At 40.8% G+C, this 18,732-nt stretch overlaps 1 protein-coding gene across 1 annotated transcript in view; it reads left to right on the top strand.

The window, feature by feature from the left end:
- The window catches only part of COL4A1 (collagen type IV alpha 1 chain), a 128,528-nt gene that overhangs the window by 65,023 nt on the left and 44,773 nt on the right, over positions 1-18,732 (top strand). Inside the window, exons 3-12 of the mRNA XM_054390955.1 lie at positions 11,668-11,757; positions 11,847-11,891; positions 13,429-13,473; positions 13,582-13,644; positions 13,743-13,796; positions 13,959-13,985; positions 15,296-15,379; positions 15,491-15,553; positions 16,588-16,623; positions 17,164-17,205. Of these exons, the coding sequence (XP_054246930.1) occupies positions 11,668-11,757; positions 11,847-11,891; positions 13,429-13,473; positions 13,582-13,644; positions 13,743-13,796; positions 13,959-13,985; positions 15,296-15,379; positions 15,491-15,553; positions 16,588-16,623; positions 17,164-17,205 (549 nt within the window). The remainder of the gene's footprint in view (positions 1-11,667; positions 11,758-11,846; positions 11,892-13,428; positions 13,474-13,581; positions 13,645-13,742; positions 13,797-13,958; positions 13,986-15,295; positions 15,380-15,490; positions 15,554-16,587; positions 16,624-17,163; positions 17,206-18,732) is intronic.

Genomic DNA, 18,732 nt, shown 5'->3' with positions numbered 1-18,732 from the left:
AAGTACAAATATGTTCCTCCGCAGCATTCTAACTTCTTGTGGATCTGTGCCATTTACCTGCACTGGAGTGAAATACCACACAAAAAAGCTCATTGGTCAAAAATACAGAAATGTAGAGACATGTTGAGAACTTAATTTAAGAGTATATCTAGCTCAGGATATTCTAAAAACAATGGAATTTGGGCATCTGGATTGGAAAAACTGAGCATTTGGAAAGTTGGAAAACTCTGCAATATGAGCAAGAGAAGAAATGAAGGATAGGTAAATTAGAGAGGAGCCATTACTTATAGCTGCTTAGTAAAAATGTATGATGCTGATAGGCATCTGGTTGACACTAATTAAATGGAAGAAGTGTCTGTAGCCATGACTGACTTTTGAATGTTAATTTTACTATAGTCATCTTATTTTACTTCTTATTCAGCTTTTAAATCAAATTCAGACACCCTGAATATCTACCCACTTACTTGCATACCAATTAAGCAGATACATACTGATATGTAGAGGAAAAGATAGTCAAAGATTGTTATTTCTATTTTTGTACTCCTGGGAAGCACTTAGCAGCTTCCTGAGGAATGCTCTGTGCAGCCATGAGGCGACACTGAAATATGCTTTCAGTCTAAGCATTCTTTCATATTTAGGAGGCAGAAGCATGGGCTTAGTCCCTGAACTATAAACCTGAACAACTGTTTCACTGAATGTTTATACTGATACATTCACTATTGGAGATTTTGGTTATTCTGTATTAAACTGCAGAGATTCCCTACTGTTGTAAATTCTTGAGGCTCAGGAATGGATACTTTCATAGTAGGAAGAGTAATTCTTTCATGGAGTGAAAAAACAGAGCTGAGTGAGATGCCATTTTTGAGGGATCAGAGTACTCCTGCCTCCATGTATATGAACCAGTATGGCACTGGCTTTTGTACTGTAATTGGGTACTTAGAATCATAGAATCAGTCAGGGTTGGAAGGGACCACAAGGATCAGCCAGTTCCAACCCCCCTGCCATGGGCAGGGACACCTCACACTAGATCAGGCTGGCCAGAGCCTCATCCAGCCTGGCCTTAAACACCTCCAGGGATGGGGCCTCAACCACTTCCCTGGACAACCCATTCCAGGCTCTCACCACTCTCATGGGGAAGAACTTCTTCCTCACATCCAGCCTGAATCTCCCCACTTCCAGCTTTATTCCATTCCCCCTAGTCCTGTCACTACCTGATAGCCTAAAAAGTCCCTCCCCAGCTTTCTTGTAGGCCCCCTTCAGATACTGGAAGGCTACAATAAGGTCACCTCGGAGCCTTCTCTTCTCCAGACTGAACAGCCCCAACTCTTTCAGTCTGTCCTCATAGGAGAGGTGCTGGAGATCATCCTGGTGGCCCTTCTCTGGACACATTCCAGCATGTCCAGATCCCTCTTGTAATAGGGGCTCCAGAACTGGACACAGTACTCCAGGAGGGGTCTCACCAGAGCTGAGTAGAGGGGGAGAATCACCTCCCTTGACCTGCTGGCCACACTTCTCTTGATGCAGCCCAGGATCTGGTTGGCTTTCTGGGCTGCAAATGCACACTGACAGCTCATGTTGAGCTTCTCGTCCACCAGCACCCCCAAGTCCCTCTCCTCAGGGCTGCTCTCCAGCCACTCACTGCCCAGCCTGGATTTGTGCTCGGGATTGCCTCGACCCAGATGCAGGACCCTGCACTTGGTCTTGTTGAACCTCATGAGGTTGGCTTGTGCCCACCTCTCCAGCCTGTCAAGGTCCCTCTGGATGCCATCCCTTCCCTCCAGCTGCACCACACAGCTTGGTGTCATCAGCAAACTTGCTGAGGGTGCACTCAATGCCTCTGTCCATGTCACCAACAAAGATGTTGAACAAGAGTGGTCCCAGGACTGACCCCTGAGGGACTCCGCTTGTCACTGGCCTCCACTGGGACATGGAGCCATTGACAGCCACTCTTTGGGTGTGGCCATCAAGCCAGTTCTTTATCCATCTCATGGTCCACCCATCAAACCCATGTGTCACCAGTTTGGAGAGCAGGATGTGGTGCGGGACAATGTTGAAGGCTTTGCTCAGGTCCAGATAAATGACTTCAGCTGCTCTCCTCTTGTCTATTGATGTTGCGACCTTGTCATAGAAGGCCACCAGGTTTGTCAGGCAGGATTTGCCCTTGGTGAAGCCATGATGACTGTACCCAATCACCTCTTCACTATTCTTCTGTCTCAGTAGTGCCTCCAGGAGAATCTGCTCCATGATCTTACCAGGAACAGAGGTGAGACTGACTGGTCTGTAGTCCCCTGGTTCTTCCTTCTTACCCTTTTCGAAAATGGGAGTAATGTTTCCCCTTTTCCAGTCCGTGGGGACTTCCCCAGACTGCCAGGACTTTTGGAATATAATAGAGAGTGGTTTAGCAACCTCATCTGCCAGTTCTCTCAGTACCCGTGGGGGTATCCTGTTGGGTCCCATGGACTTGAACACTTTCAGGTTCTTCAGGTGATCACGAACCTGATCTTCACTTATGATGTGCAGTTCTTCCTCCCGGTCCCTGCTATTATCTTCCATGACTCCAGGAGTGTGGCTGGAGGCCCTTGCAGTGAAGACTGAGGTAAAGAAGTCATTGAGAACCTCAGCCTTTTCCAGGTAATTTCTGACCATTTCACCTGTTTCCTTTCTGAGGGGGCCCACACCTTCCCTAGTCTTCTTTTTACCATTAATATACCTGTAGAAATTCTTAGTGTTCCCTTTGACCTCCCTGGCTAGATTCAATTCAAACTGTGCTTTGGCTTTCCTAACCAGGTCTCTTGCTGCTTGGGCAGCTTCCTTATATACCCCTATTCCAGCTGTCCTTTCCTCTATTCCTTGTAGAGCTTCCTTTTAAGTGATAGTGTGTCCAGCAGCTCCTTGCTCATCCAGGCAGGCCTCCTAGCATTCTTCCCTGCTTTTCTCTTTGTTGGTATACATTGCTCCTGGACATAGAGGATGTGGTCCTTGAATACTGACCAGCTGTCCTGGGCCCCTCTTCCCTCTAGGGCTTTGTCCCATGACACTTTGGCCAGCAGATCCCTGAAGCGATCAAAGTCTGCACGCCTGAAGTCTAGGGTCGTAAGCTTACAATATGCCCTCCTGGTTGCCCTGAGGATCTTAAATTCAACTGCTTCATGGTCACTGCATCCAAGGCTGTCTCTGAGCCTCACATTGGTTACCAGCCCTTCCCTTTTAGTGAGAACAAGGCCCAGCATAGCACCTTTTCTGCTTGGTTCCTCTATCATTTGGAGGAGGAAGTTGTCATCTATGCAATCCAGGAACATCCTGGATTGCTGGTGCCTTGCTGTGTTGTCCCTCCAGCAGATGTCAGGGTGGTTGAAATCACCCATGGGGACCAGGACTTGTGACCTGGAAGCCGCTTCTATTTGCCTGTGGAGGGCCTCATCTGCTGGCCAGGTGGCCTGTAGCAGACCCCTACAGTAACATCTCCTTCCCCTGTCTTGCCTTTAATTTTAACCCATACACTCTCAACCAGCTCATCATCCTTCCCCAGGTGGAGCTCCACTGATTCCAGCTGGTCATTAACATAGAGGGCAGTGTTCCCACCTGAAAGTGCAGCTTGAGAGCTCATTTCCCTGAAAAACTGAAGGAGTCCCACAGGTTAAAGTCACCAGTGAGGGAGCAAAGGGAGAAGGAGATGGCAGAATCGCAGAATCACAGAAACATTCAGGTTGGAAAAGACCCTCAGGGTCACCAAGTCCAACCGATAACTCTACTCTACAAAGTTCATCCCTAAACCATATCCCCAAGCACCACATCCAAACCACCTTTAAACACATCCAGGGTTGGTGACTCAACCACCTCCCTGGGCAGCACATTCCAATGCCTGACCACTCTTTCTGTGAAAATTTTTTTCCGAAAGTCCAGTCTCAACCTACCCAGTGGCAGCTTGAGGCCATTCCCTCTTGTTCTATCACTAATTACCTGTGAGAAGAGACCAGCACCAGCCTCTCCACAATGTCCTTTCAGGTAGTTGTAGACAGCAATGAGGTCTCCCCTCAGCCTCCTCTTTTCCAAACTAAACAGCCCCAGCTCCTACAGTCACTCTTCATAAAATATATTCTCCAACTAGCACTGTGGCAGAGAGGGCATGATTAGAGAGTCGTGTTCCCCAGCAGCTGTCAAGGTAGCTCTTTGTTGACAAGATTGCATTCATATAACATCGAGTGGCCATGGTAATGCTTACAGTTGTGCTGGGGACTCATCCAGCCCACAACCAGCCTGACTGTGGAGCTGTGTAGGTGATGTAAGACTGTAATGGCTCTTCCATCTGTTAGTCAGGCCAGAAATGCTGTGCTCATGTTTCCACGTGAGTGAGCTTTCTCAGATGCTTCCTGGTAGTGCAAGAATCCAGAGTCTGTTGACTGTCTCCACTCCCTCCCTTCTGATCCTCCTCTTCCATTCCGCATACTGTCAGGGGCTCAGCCCCAAAACTTCTGGGCAAGCCAAGATCTTTACAGAGCTCCTACACAGATTCTTTGCATGTCTTCACAATTATGTTTTTGTAATTAATTACTCATTACTTGTGTGGCTCCAGAATTGTGTAGCTATAGCACAGACAGATTGTAGCATGGAGGAATGCGCAGAGGGAATTCTGTAATATTAAACATCCTTAGTGCATTTGAGGACGTTTGCCCTCTGAGTGTATAGCAATAATTCTCTTTGACTGATATCCATTTCACACTTTCAATAAAATGCTGAAAATGGTAAGTGCAGCTGAGGACAAACAGATGATGTTTATTGTACATGTTTATTTTAATCTTGAAAGATATTCAGAACCAGTGCTCCCTCTGGTGGTGATGAATAACTGGATGTTCACTACCTCCATTTCTTCACTAGTCTTAATGCTGAGCCAATTACAGTTCTGTAACACGTGTTTAAAAGTGTGTGGAGAGAAACACAGTGACTTGAGAGTGCTCTGTAGCATTTCTCGCTGTGCAGTCGAATTCCTGGGCTAACAGCTCAAAGCCAGTTGACATGAATGCTCAAAGTTATATCAGCTGAAGGAATAAAAGCAGACCCTGTATTCATCTCTGACATGGCTTGGGATAGTCTGGGTAGAAACTGTCCAGGGCATTGCAAGGCTGTTGAGCATTGCTGTAGATTTTACAAGGTCACAGTGAAGGTCATTAAGGTGTGATGAATGCTTTGGGTGATGCATTTTCTTGTTAACAGTTGCACCTATGTCTCAGATGAATCTCTTTCAAAAGCAATTTTCAGATTGCTTTTGCAATTTTCAGATTTCAGTTTCAGATTGTTTCTAAAACAGAAAAGAATGCTGAACTGCCAGGCCCTATTTCTCTCATTTTGGAAACAATATCCTTAATTTTTATCTTGAAGGAGTTGGATTTCTTTGCCATACATGCCCTTGGTGGCATTTCAGTTCAATGAGCATTAGCTTTTGGGGAGAGGGAAGCGTGTGTGTTCCTGAGAGATTAAGGTCTGAGCTTATAATGACATTGGAGTCAACACCAGCACTGCTCTGAAGACAAGTCCTCCAGCAAGGTCAAATGTTTGTTGGCTTCCAGCTCAGTTCCTCCAGCAGTGAAGGCACAGATGAGGAGCTCCAGAGGATGAACTGGAGGAAACTCCAATGTGCTGGTGTGAGAACCTGCCTGTGGTGGGTTGAAACTACCCCAACATACAATTGCCAGACCAACTCAGTTAGAAAGCAAATGAAGCTGTATTTACAAGCAAAACTACAATCTAGAAATGAAACGCAATGAATATGTACAAAAATATACAATATTTACACATACAAACAATTTATAAACAACACAAGAACTCCCCTGGACTAAACCAGGGGGCTACTAATAGCTTCCCCTTCCCTGCTTCCTTCCCTTCCCTCCCCTCTGTACATATGAGAGAAAGAGCAGAGAGTTGCCGTTAGTACTTAACAGGAACACGTTCAAGGTCAGCAAAGCCAGCAGAAGCACAAGTTAATATCTGCCAGAGTGAGGAAGCCAAGAAGAGAGAACGTTAGCTTAAACAAACTAACTTTATTAGATATCTGTCCGATGGGATTATTAGAACTTTACATCAAATAGTGATTTATTTACATTCTATCACTTTCTGCTCAAGACCTGTGGAAAATTTTCTAGGCACAGCCTAAAACTACCACACTGCCTTTCTGCCCTTCATCCTGCATTGCTATGTCCTCCACGCATTGGTTTTGGAAGCCACCTGATGAGCTCCTAAGCTCACTGAGTGGAGCAAGCTCACCTGGCTAAAGAAAAGTGAGTACATCTAGTGAGCTGAACTGATGCAGTAAAGACTGAGGAAATCATACCAGCTGGTATAAAGAGGAGTGTGGTGTCACCATCCCTTTAAAAGAGGGAGGAGAAGAGCTGCCTTTGCTGACTAGATCAACTTGTCTGCCTTTTGACATCTCTCCCTAAGACTGAGTTTTATACCTTTTTGGCTGAAGGTCAGGCACATGTCTGTTCTGTCGCCTCAGCTGTGGGGTGATCACTTACAGAGGCAAATGAAGCATCTTTCAAATGGCTTCTGGAAGATCTGCACATTGTTGTTCACCATGTGCCTGAGTCTCTGGAGAGTCTGAGGACATTATATTTGGTACAGGCCCAGACACCCTGTGAGCCCACACTTCTGGAAACAGATGATTTATATCCATGTTACCAGTCTCTCAAGTCTAAAATCTTCCAGTCCAGCAGTCCCTAGAGAAAATAATAGGGGAAATAATTTATGACATGGTAGCAGTTATTTCCTCTGCTGAGGCACTTCATTTATTACAGCTGAATCTTCTAAAACTACTTGGTTCATGTGATTCTCTCACATAACAATTTGCAGTTGTTCCCTGTGTCAAACAGCATTTCGTGGCTAATGCAGAAGGACAGACACCAGAAGAGATGTCAGCCCATGCAGTTAGACTCTTAACGGCTTCACCTCTGTTTAGAAGGCCGTTCTGTTGCTTTTAATTTGAACTAATGCAAAGGCATTTGGAAGCATTTCACAAAAGCTGGCTAACACAGGCATCCTGCTTATTGAATGAACACAACAGTGACTGAGCACTTGCTGTCTTTTTACATAGCACCTCCGCATTTTCAGCAGCTGAGTGGCAGAATATTCATTTTTATGAGCTGAGTAATGAATTCTCCTTTGTGTTTTCTGACAGTGTGCATTGAATCAGCAGAGGTACAGATGACTTGTTACATCTGTTTTAATTTTTGAGTTTCATGAATTGATTTGTAAGAAGCAGAAGCTGTTTCAATATTGTTTGCCAAGATTTTGCAGCTGTGAATATTGGAACTTGAACAATACATAGCCCTTGCAGGCCGAGTCTCATGCTCTTCATGCATCACAGCTAAAAATCTCAGTGCTGAATGAAAAATAAGTGGGGCAGCAGCAGTGATCTGGTGCTTGCCAATTTATGTATTGTAGATGCTTAATGAGTTGCACCATAAATGCAGTGCAAACACTAGCTGTTGGGATCTTTGGCTGGAACAGAGTGAAGAAAGAAACTGGGTAGGCAAGCAGGGAAAGGATGCTGCTCAAATATTTCCTTGAAATGCAAGGCATCTTAAGGACATGCTTATGTCTGTACTGCACAGCATAATGAGCAATAGCTTCATCTGAGCTTGAAGTTCCAAATAAGTCACTGTGAGCAGGAAAGCAGCATTGCAAATGTTGCTAACCCAATGATCCCTGTGAGCTAATATACCCAGTGGTATACTACACATTAGGACATGTAGAGATCTGCATTCACAGGATTTTACAACTTCTAGACAGTAGAGTTTCTGTACTCTTTTATTCAGTGTAGACGCTTTGAGGCTGATACGTTTTTACTGTAATTTGGTGTAGCTGTATTGATTCCAGAAGAATATCTCATGGTGGAAGCTGGTACTATATGGATCAGGAGTACTGAACCTTTGTTCATTAGTGCTGCTTCTTTCCTTAGAGGTTTTGGCACTGATACCAGGACTTAAGAAAGGGACTGGAACCCAGAAGACCATCCTAGGTCTATTATTGATCTTGGTGGAACAGGTTGTCATACCTTCTCTGAGTTTCTGTGGATGGCATAGAGGAGTAAGGTCTCATTAACTATGCAGTCTGAGACTGCACTAGTTTGAGCTATTACCCGATACTTTGGACAATTTATGACAAACTTTGCAGTACAATCCAATGGGAAGGTAGAGCAGGGGTTAAGCAGTGTGTAAGCCTGTGCTCCTCTGTAAGAGTAAGTAGATAAGGTGGCAGGCTGCATGCAGAGAGGGATCCATCAGCTGTTATATGCGCAGTCACCATTGCTACTTTACTTCCCTCTGGCAAGTCACAGGCAAAAAGATGAGCTCAGTTTCAGTATAAAAACCCCATGAGTCTGCAGTATTTGGGACTGTACAGCCCTCCATGTGTTCTGGAGTTACACTCCCCAGGCCTTGGGACATCCAGTAGCTTGACTGGATGTTCAGAAGTTCTGGACAAATAGCCATTTGTCTTGTTGGTTTAACAGGTCAGGTCAGTAACATAAAACGTTTCTAGGGACGCTTGGATGTATCTTAGCTCAAACTGACTCAGACTGGTCTCAGCTCTGCTCCTACAGCTATGTTTTAGCTCTCATTCAGGGCAGCCTGGGATGCTGAAGGGAGCCTTGAGAGAATTAACTGTAGTGATCTTGAAAGCCTTGAGTTAACTTCCTTGGCAAGCTGAAGCAGTCATTACCTTAGTGAGTGATTTACAAGCACTTTAAGGCCCTTTCACAGTGTGAGAACCATCTTAAGGGAGCCTTAGACTAAATGAAAGTCCTGTCTGTAAACTTAATTTTTGTCTTTCCTTAAGAATGGAAGAAAGACTATTTCCCTGTCTTGCGAGGTGCAGTGGTTCAAAGTGTGTTGAAATCATCAGATGGATAAAACTCCTGAGTGCAGAAAGCATTAGTAGTGTTACACATGACTCATATTTCTTCATGAGTGTCAAAATAAACTTGTTCTCATCTGCACACATTGTGCTTTTCTTCAGCAGTGGAAAAATCCTGTTCTATGTACTTATGTCTCCTCCTCTCTTAGTCTGTCTCCCAGCAGGTCATAAAAGCAAGCACACAAGGTGCAATGTGAATTCCTGGTCTAAAGTGACACATCACATTTTGCAGAAATATACTTCTTCCTGCAGTGCCAATTAGGCAGCCAAAGTATGGGTTTAAGAATCTCAGTAATTGGTTTTAACATTAATGTTTTAACATTTAATGTTAATGTAATATTTCAGATAGCCTTCCAATTTTTAATTACTTCAACTTTTATTCAGAAAGCTGGATCCTGATACATTGTACATTGTTCCTTAAAAATACTTTTTCAAAATAATCCTTGTTAATTTAGAACTTGGACTTTGTACTTCTTACAGGTGACCTAGAAACGTGTTTCTTCAGCTGATCTGCTGTTTTTCGCTTCGCTGTTTGTTTTGTATTGCTGTGTTTTGTGGGCTAACACACTGCCACATACTTGGGTTATTAGCAAACTTCATTCTCAAGCCACAACAAAGAACACCGAGGAGTAAATAGCAGAGATCGTGCCATTTGGGGCTTCATTGTTTGCTTCAGAAAGTACCTTTTTATTGAAAAACTTACTTTGGGGAAATGGTGGAGAGAAACAGCAGCAGAAGAATTTCCCCTGGCAGGAAATTAATTTTGATTTAACTTTCTCATGCCCCTACCTCAGTTGTGGCTTTCTTTCCTCTTACCTCCTTGGCCTTGCTCTTATTATATGTCAATCACCTCCCCTGCATCTTGTCTTCATCTTCTCAACAAAATCCTAGTTCAAGAAGCTAAAAAGCCAACATCCGTGTAATAACTCCACAAATCTTCCAATTCTTCTCATCTTCTGAAACTGTGACTAGCACCATGTCCTGGGTCATCACTCAGTTTCCTTTGCCTGCATGTTATTACCTTTTCTTTGCAAGATGCACGTTATACCTACTTGAAGAGTGAGTTGTCCAAACCTCCAATGTTCTTCTGTGCTCAGTCCTCAGCTGACCCCTGCAAGCTGTCAGCATATTGCTGGGAATCTTTGACCTAAGCATAGAGCAGAAAAGTTTCTTGCTATTTGTATCAGTCTCTCTTCTCACTGTTTTGCTGTAAGTACTTAAATCCTTGTGTAGCTCCCTTTTATGCGTTTTGAACCTTGTCGATTTTATTTTCATGTTGATATTCCTTGAAAATTGGTCACCATTTTAAGTTTCTAAAACAAGTGCCATGTTTTTTTAACTGTTTTCCACACCTGTATACCTTTTCCCTGTTGCATTTGCTCACTAAGGCTTTATTCATCCAATATTCCCCCATTTTTGGGTCATTATGAAGTATTTCTCCATTTCACACCACACCTTGAAAAGACTCTGGTTACTTCCTACATAGAATACATATCTTTTGATTTGCTTGACTTGGTGTATTCAGATTTTAACATGAACTTTTCTCCCTCTCCTCTACGTGTAGATTTTGCTGCCCTTATTCAGGCGGTATTCACTGCAAGTCCAAGTATAGTGAATGTGTAATAGCTACCACATCAATTTAGAGCATGGATGAATTTTCTGCCTGTAGATTTATCTAATTTAAATACATTTGGGATTGTAGGGAGAGGAGCAGGACAGAAATCACAGGTGTCCCATACAATAATGTCTACATTTAGCTTGCATTTAACCCCTCCCCAGCAGAGAAGAGCAATCAGAAAAAGGGGAGAAGACCCACAGGTTGAAATCAAAACAGATGCAATAAAATAGCCAAATTAATAACAATATCAGTATAAGGTATATAAAGTTATACTCAGACCAACAAAAGTGCAGCAGTGACAATATCCAGAAAGGCAGTCCACAAGAACGAGACCAAGGTGAGAAGGACTCCAAACAAAAAGATCAAGCAGGAAACTACTCCTCCTCCATCAGCAAGCTTCCTCCTTTATACTGAGTGTGATGCTCATGAAATGAGATACACCTGTGAGCCAACTCAAGTCAGCTGTCCTGGCTCACTCAGTGCTGCTAATGGCCTGTAGCTCATGTCTGGTCTGTGATTCTGTCCCAGCAAAAACATTACAAGGATTGGAGAAGAATCTTACAGATGACAAATAAAATCTGTGTGTTCAGCTTCTTGGAAGATCCTGTATCTTAAAGCATCTGTCTCTGAACTGCCCTGAAATTCAAGACTAAGTGACAGGCCTGCTCTGTGAATGACACATGAGGAGTGGTATTGCCATTCATACAGTAATGATTTAGCAGTGATATTTGCGATTTTCAGGAATTTAGTTGTTGTTGGATTTTTGACCAGGATATAGCAGCATGTCTATCGGAATGCAGATAGGTCTTACTAGAGTAAAAGTGGCCTTCCTAATCCCCAGGCATATAAACATGCTATGAACAGTGATGTCCAGGGGGAAAGAAAAAAAGGTTTCATTGACATTCAAAGAGGGCTTTTCAGTTATGCTACACTGAGCCTCTGCCATTCTATTATTAAGCTAGAACTATTTCTTTGTTTGTAATAATCCTCCTTTCAAATACCAATGTGAACAGTGTGTTGTCCTATGTAGCTTCTTACCACTGAACAGGTTTGTTTGAGCACAGAAATGGGGAGCATGTGTGTTGCTTGAAGAAGCAACTTCAGTAGTTCAGTTATTAATAAGTTTTCTTCTTCCACAGGGAGAAAGAGGTTTGCCAGGACTACAGGGTGTGATTGGGTTTCCTGGAATGCAAGGACCTGAAGGGCCCCCTGGGCCACCAGGGCTTAAGGTAAAAAATTAAGCTTTTGTATTTAAAACATTCAGATCTCCCTAAACTGTTGTCCATAGGAAGGTAAAGCTATCTCTTTTCCTTTGCAGGGTGATACTGGAGAACCAGGACTGCCAGGAACAAAGGGAACAAGAGTGAGTTCTGACTTACTCTTTCGGGCTTCTGATGGCTATGTGTTTATATGTCTTTAAGTCTCCTTGGCTGCCTTTAAGTGCAAGATGGGGTTAGTCTCTTCTTTGATTTAATTAACGACAGCCCCTTGTGGTTCACAATAATTTCAAAATTCTTCCTTTTGCCTTTGAAGTTCTTTCTGCATTGGGCTGTCAGTGCCTTCATCCATTTGTATTTCCACCTCATAATTACCACTGCATCAACAGTGCTGGTTTTAATATGTCTTTGATATCTTTCTAACATGCCAACAAGCTTTTTTCCAGCTTGAATGTGAAACAACCTTATTACCTCATTCAAAAATTTCCATCTAACCTCAAAGCACTCCAACAGAGAAGCCGACACACCCATGAGAACATATATGTTAAAAATGTGCACAAGGTGCAGAGCCAAATTGAAGCCACAGACAAAGATCTCTTGACTTTGCTAGAAGAGACTCTGAATATGCCTGTAACCTTCCTGTTGTCATTTCTGTTTAATGTGGCATTACATAACACTTATTTTAGCCAAGGTCATGTCTTCTGAGGTTTTGTGAGGTGCCAAGCTCATTCTGAGCATTTCTACATTTCATAATGTAATGACGAAAGAGAATTCAAATGACCACTAATAGTAATTTTTAGCAAGAGTCTTACATCCACAGATTTTCAAAATACCATGTTGGTTTTGTTCTCCATTTGCCTGCATTTGCTGCAGCACATGGAATTTACTGAATAAACTGCAGTTTGTGAGCTATTACAGAGAGAATATTCTGCTAGATCAAGAAATCTTCATTTCAGTCCATGATATTCACGATACTCTGGGGCACCCTGAGTGTTAATGTAAATTTGAATCTCCTGGCAAATATATTTGTGTGCTACAGTGCAAGTAGACTGTATCTTAGCAATTGTAAAGTTTTGAGAGATGCAAATATACAATCTGAGTACAGGATTCCCATACATCATTTCTGCTTTGTGATATATGTATTAGGAAATTCTGCATGAATAAATAAGCTGGTTGGATGAAAATGATGCTCCAAACTAAACTCCTGATTCATTACACTGAAAAGCTGTTCAAGGAGAAAGTTATCTCAGACTGCTAGGTTTTTGGTTGTAAGGATGAATGGATACACTGTCGTGGAGTATGAAAGATAGAGGACCATCTTTATAACACATTAACATCCTCTTCTGCTATGCAGAGGTGCCTACAGTCAATTTCATTTTGAGAATGACGGTTGTGAGAAAACGGCACTTCTGCATTCCTTTGCACCTGTACATAAGTTCCTGTTGAAGGAAATCCATATTGCTGCTTAAAAAGTTAAAGAAATATAAAAAGTTACTTTCAGTTATCAATTACTAAGGTGCAGTATTTGAGAGATTTTGAAGAATAGAGCTATTTTGCCAAGGAATTTTAAAGAAACTGTTACTTGTTTTTTGACTGTCGGGACTGGAAATGTGACTTGGGCTGCAACTTGTTGTTGCCATTTTGTGGGTTTGTCATTTCAATTTATGTTTTTACTAATTGCAGGGCCCACCAGGAGCATCAGGCTTTCCAGGAAACCCAGGCCTTCCTGTATGTATGAATATATCTGATTTTACAAAGAACATCAAAGTTTTAATAGTGACATCTGACCTGGATTATTGCTAATATTGCTAATTTCTTCACTTTCTTTTCATGTAGGGCATTCCTGGACAAGATGGCCCCCCTGGTCCACCTGGCATTCCAGGATGTAACGGCACGAAGGTGACCTTTACATGTTTATGACAGCCTCTCTGTGTTGAAATAAAAAAATCCTCAAGGATATGTTCCCTAAACAGAACGATTTCTCTGTTCCCCCTTAGGGTGAAAGAGGTCCAGTAGGTCCCCCGGGTTTACCAGGACTGACTGGGAGCATAGTAAGTAAATTCTTTCATGCTTGATTCTTTTTTTCAACCCTGATTCTTGAAATGTAAATGCAACTAAAAAAATCATATAGAGTATAAGATGTAAAATGTACAATATGGAGGAACAATCACATCAAATACATCTTTTTTTTTTTTTTTAATTTATTTTTACAGGGACCTCCAGGACCTCCTGGAATGAAGGTACACTTTAAGAGTGTTCACACCAGTGCTCTAGCAATAAGAATTAAGATGAAATCTACACACTCCAAGACTAGCAGTCCTTACTTAAGGACTGAAAAATTGTACTGCTGTGTTTCAGTTTGTTCTTTCTACTGCAATCCTACTAAATAAAGACAATGGGGTGACCTCCAGGTAATAACAATTGAATATATGTTGGTTCCATGCATATCTTCAAAGTGTAAGTATTACATGGATTACCACAGAAAAAAGTAGTACATATCATTAATTATGTATAAACAGTATATTGACCACCCACTTGGGTATAAAGATTTAGATGAGGTTTTGATATTAACATTTCATTTATCAAAATAGTTTCACCTGGATAATGTTTGTGGAAGAAGGTCATATAGCCCAGATTATGAGAAGCATCCAACCCATGATAAACTGTTTTCATAAAGGAAAAGAATTAAACTAGCTAACGGAGTGCATTTTGTGATCTGGAGAATGAACTATTGAGTGTCAACAGAGATCTATTTATTTATTTAAATCTACAGAGATAATTTAGAACTGTAAGCTAAATATAAGTCTAATTGTAATCTCGGATTTATAATGACATGACTACCTGAAGTTGTAAAATGCCCTTTTGTCCTTCTCTCACATGGGAAGAACTGACTAATAACCCTAAAATCCACAAACGTGTCTGTCCCGGGCAACTTCTGAATTAAAATCACTTAAAATATTGCAATCTTTAAAAAAAAAATAGGAAAAATCAGGTCTATGGCTATTTTTAAAGAGAAACATAAAGAACTGGGTAGTGATCAGAATAGTTGTGACAAAGTAGATTCCCTTTTTGAAAACAATAAAGGGAATTTTAAAAAGCCATTTACATAAATGGCTTTTATGTAAAAATTTTATATAAGACTGAAGATCTCAGCCTGGAAAAGAAATGGTGAGATTACCAACTTCTCTCAGCAATTGGGTCACGTGCTGCAGTTGCGTGATGACATTGTACTAGTGGTTGGAAAATCTTTCTGGTTACTTATTACAGTAGAGAAAAATAGGACATGAAGAAAACCTTTGTACTGACATCTCTTCAGGTGTCTTTAAAGGACATTTGTCAATTAAAGTCTTAACTTTTAATACTTCTTGCAATGTTTCATCTGATTTAAAAGGAGCCAGGTGATCTTTTTTTAGGTCAATTTTCCAAATAATTCCAAACTTTGCATGGGTCCAACCTTCTTCTCATCTCAATGTTAGGGGTTTTGAATGTATTTGAATGGATGTTCAAGTATCATGGTTTTTTTTTTTTCTTTTCTTTTCTTTTATTGTAGGGAGATCCAGGTGAAGTGATAGGTCTTTTACCTCCTAGTTTGCTAAAAGGTGATAAAGGCTTTCCTGGCCAACCTGGACTACCAGTAAGTCTAAATGAAATTTTAATAGTAGTCAGCTTCAAATAAAATTCAGTCATTATCATGAAATTCCAAGTAAATATCACTTTTTAATTATGCCATTTTAATTTTTCACAGGGTCCACCTGGAAGTCCAGGTTTCCAGGGAGCAATGGGGCCACAAGGACCTCCAGGAGAACCAGTAAGTTTCTTCTCATGGTGATTTGGACTTGACTTACAGAGCTTCATTATAGGAAAGTTCTACAAGATGTGTATAGCCATTGTTTGTTGGAGTTTGGAAACAGAACCTGTGGTGCCAGCCTTCACCTTTAGTCTCCTGGACTCTACCGTGGCAGGAATGATAGGTTTTCAATCACAGCAGTTCTTATGGTCATCTTCTTGCAGGCTTGCAGGATATTTTTGCATGGGAGTGCTTTTCTTCCTTTCCTCTTTTCCTGCACTTAATTTATAGAAAATAATCCACAAAACTAGCAGCCAGATCAAAATCAAAATATTTCCTGAGGTGGTTGTTCTGGGCAGCTGCAGTAAGCAGTACTGTAGAAAGCAGGCTATCAGCTGTCTGTTATTTTGGTAATTGCCAAATGCTGAAGGCACTTCAGCTGCTTGACATTTTGACAGATACCTGATGTCTTCTCTTCCTGTATTGGATGCAAGCAGCACTAGCATGGATCTGTAATTTCTATCTGGTGAAAGTCCACCCTGTGTTTCTGGCTATGAAAGTGAGCTGTGTGACATTTCTTACTCTTCTGAAGAAAACTCAAAGTTATGTAAAAGAAGACGGTAGTACGGTTCAGTCAGCATTTGCACGTGCTAATGTAAAAAAAGAAAAGTTTTAATAAAAAAAGATGAGGACTAATATTGAGCATGCAAAACTGAAAACATCAGCAACAAAGCTATTTCACAGTGCAGGACCATAGACTACTTTTTTGTTTGTTGTTTTTTTCTTTTTTTTTCTGATTGTCTCTTGTCTCGATGCAGCTGAGGTGCAACACTTAACAGCAAAGCAAAGTCTGATGAGATTATCTTAGTTTCTGTTTGGTTTTATTATTTATTCTAAGTCTTGAGTTATGCAGTAGCAGAAAAAGACTTTTTACATCTTGATTTAATTGAAAGATTTGCAGTTTTGTTATCTCTATAGGATAAGACATGTAGATTTATGCATATACTACATATATATATATATATATATATATGCTAAAATGTACTGCCTTTTAGGGTCCCCCAGGGCCACCAGGACGTCCAGGCGAGAAGGTAAGACTCTTTTTATTATAAAGATTATGTCTATTTGTTTATTTGACACACCAGATCCCCCAAAATATGAAAACTAATAGCCCCATAGGAGTGGGTTTTATTACACTGAAGGATCTCTTTTTCTATCTAAATGGACATCATAAAGTGAGATTTTAAACATATTTTAAATATTTTTTCTTTTTCAAATTTGCTTGGGTATGTTATCTCACTTGATCAAATCAGTAGTACAACATTCTATGATTATTTGAAGTCATCTAGTAATGTCAAAATTTTCCCTAAAATGTTGAAAAAAGAGTGTATCGACAATAAAATTATCTGATAATTTTCATTCTCTCTGAGTTTTTTCATGCATTGGTGTGATGCAGGGCTTAAAAGCCCTGGGAGTGTGGTTTCATGCGTGCACTTGAAACACATATTGTGTCTTTTATATCCTCTCTTAACTTTTGCCATGTACAGAGTGCCCTCATATGTGTGTGTGTGTGTATGCCCATATGCACTGCTGATAAAAATAGACTAAGTATCTGTAATTTATATTTTCAGGGCTACATGGGCTTGGGTTTTCAGGGTCCCAAAGGTGAAAAGGTAAGTCTCCTGAAAACTTCTAGTGGACAACTGTCAGAAATATTCTTGATACTTCAAAAAGAAAAAAAAAATAAAACATACATTGCTGGAATCAATCAATGGAGAAAATTGGTAACTAATGAAGTAAATCTGTAACTTACACATGATCAGTTACAGACTTTGTTCATGGTGAGTTCATCATACCTGACATTAATTCAGGTCATTATCCTGTGTATTATTCTAGCTGTGACTAGTACCAAATAATTGACTATGCATTAGGCAGATCTGGAAACACTCTGTGAATCATGAGTAATCATGAGGCGTACTTGAAACCAATATAGTTCCAAGTGATAAGACTTAATGTGCTGTGCAGAATTACTAGAATTAATTGTGGTAGGACCTTTGAAGGCCTATCTGCTTTTGGTTTGGTGTAGTGTATACTTTCGAAGCAGATCCTTCAACTGTCCCTTTTTACTGTGCTGTGGTTCAACCAGGAACAGTTTTCAGAGCACACAGCCTGATTTACTTTTGAATGAAACTAAAATAAAGATGTACTGGAGGATCCCATTTATTCTCTTAACCAGCATCAAATGGGAGGTAAAACAGATTAGGCAATCTGTTACTTCTCTTACTGAGAGATCTAGGCTAAAGTACTTTATGTTGTGTTCTCAGGGGACAAGAAATGCATATAGTTGTGGGTTATTTGGTAAATTGGTTGTGTCTGAGTTCTTGTCCAGAAGCTTTTAATGAGTGTCATTGACAGAAGCCGCCTGGAGTAAAAGTAAATTATGTAACTTAGGTGGTTGGGTTTTTTTATCTGTCATCTTATTTATGTATTTTGAGCAACACTGTTCCCAATGGGTAGAATTTATTGCAAAAAAAATTTTTTTGAAAAGTTGTTGAAATTAACTCTACTATCATAACATTTTGTGAAAAGCATTGGTCATAGAAGTATGTGGAGCTTTCCTGGACTCTTCAGGGCAAAAAATTAATGGTATTGTTATGTATTACTGCTTGACAGAACTGTATCAAGCCTTTTTTGACATGTTTTATTGTAAAAGATAGTGCTTTTGCATTATAAAAGGATATGAGGTTCTGAAACTGCTAGGGACACGTGCATACTAAAAAAAGTATAATTCACTGTTGTCATCTTGAGGTTGGCCTTTAAGAACAGTTGTAAAGCTGATGGAATAAGCTTTGACTAACATTTTGCTTTAGGCATCAACTTTCTGCACCTGATATCTTTCCCTCGAATCTCCTAACTCCTAAGGGAGGCACTAAATAGTTTTGTACTATTTCAAAAATTACTCAGATATGATCCTGGTATTTGGTATTAATCAATCTTCACCCTAACAGGAGATTCACAGATCTTTCTTCAGGGCAGTCTCTGTCTGTCACCCATTATACAGTTATGTCATCTATAGCTCTGTGTGTAACTCTTGCCCTGACTGATCTTTTCTGAAGCAAGAATTTAAAACACCCCAAACATTTAGCTATGTTTTTTAAAGTGAACGGTAGTTCTCTTTAGTGGTATTTTTCTTTAATGTT

This window comes from Indicator indicator, chromosome 1, assembly GCF_027791375.1.
Source record: "Indicator indicator isolate 239-I01 chromosome 1, UM_Iind_1.1, whole genome shotgun sequence".
NCBI lineage: Eukaryota > Metazoa > Chordata > Aves > Piciformes > Indicatoridae > Indicator > Indicator indicator.
This window is presented reverse-complemented; position numbering and strand designations above follow the sequence as displayed.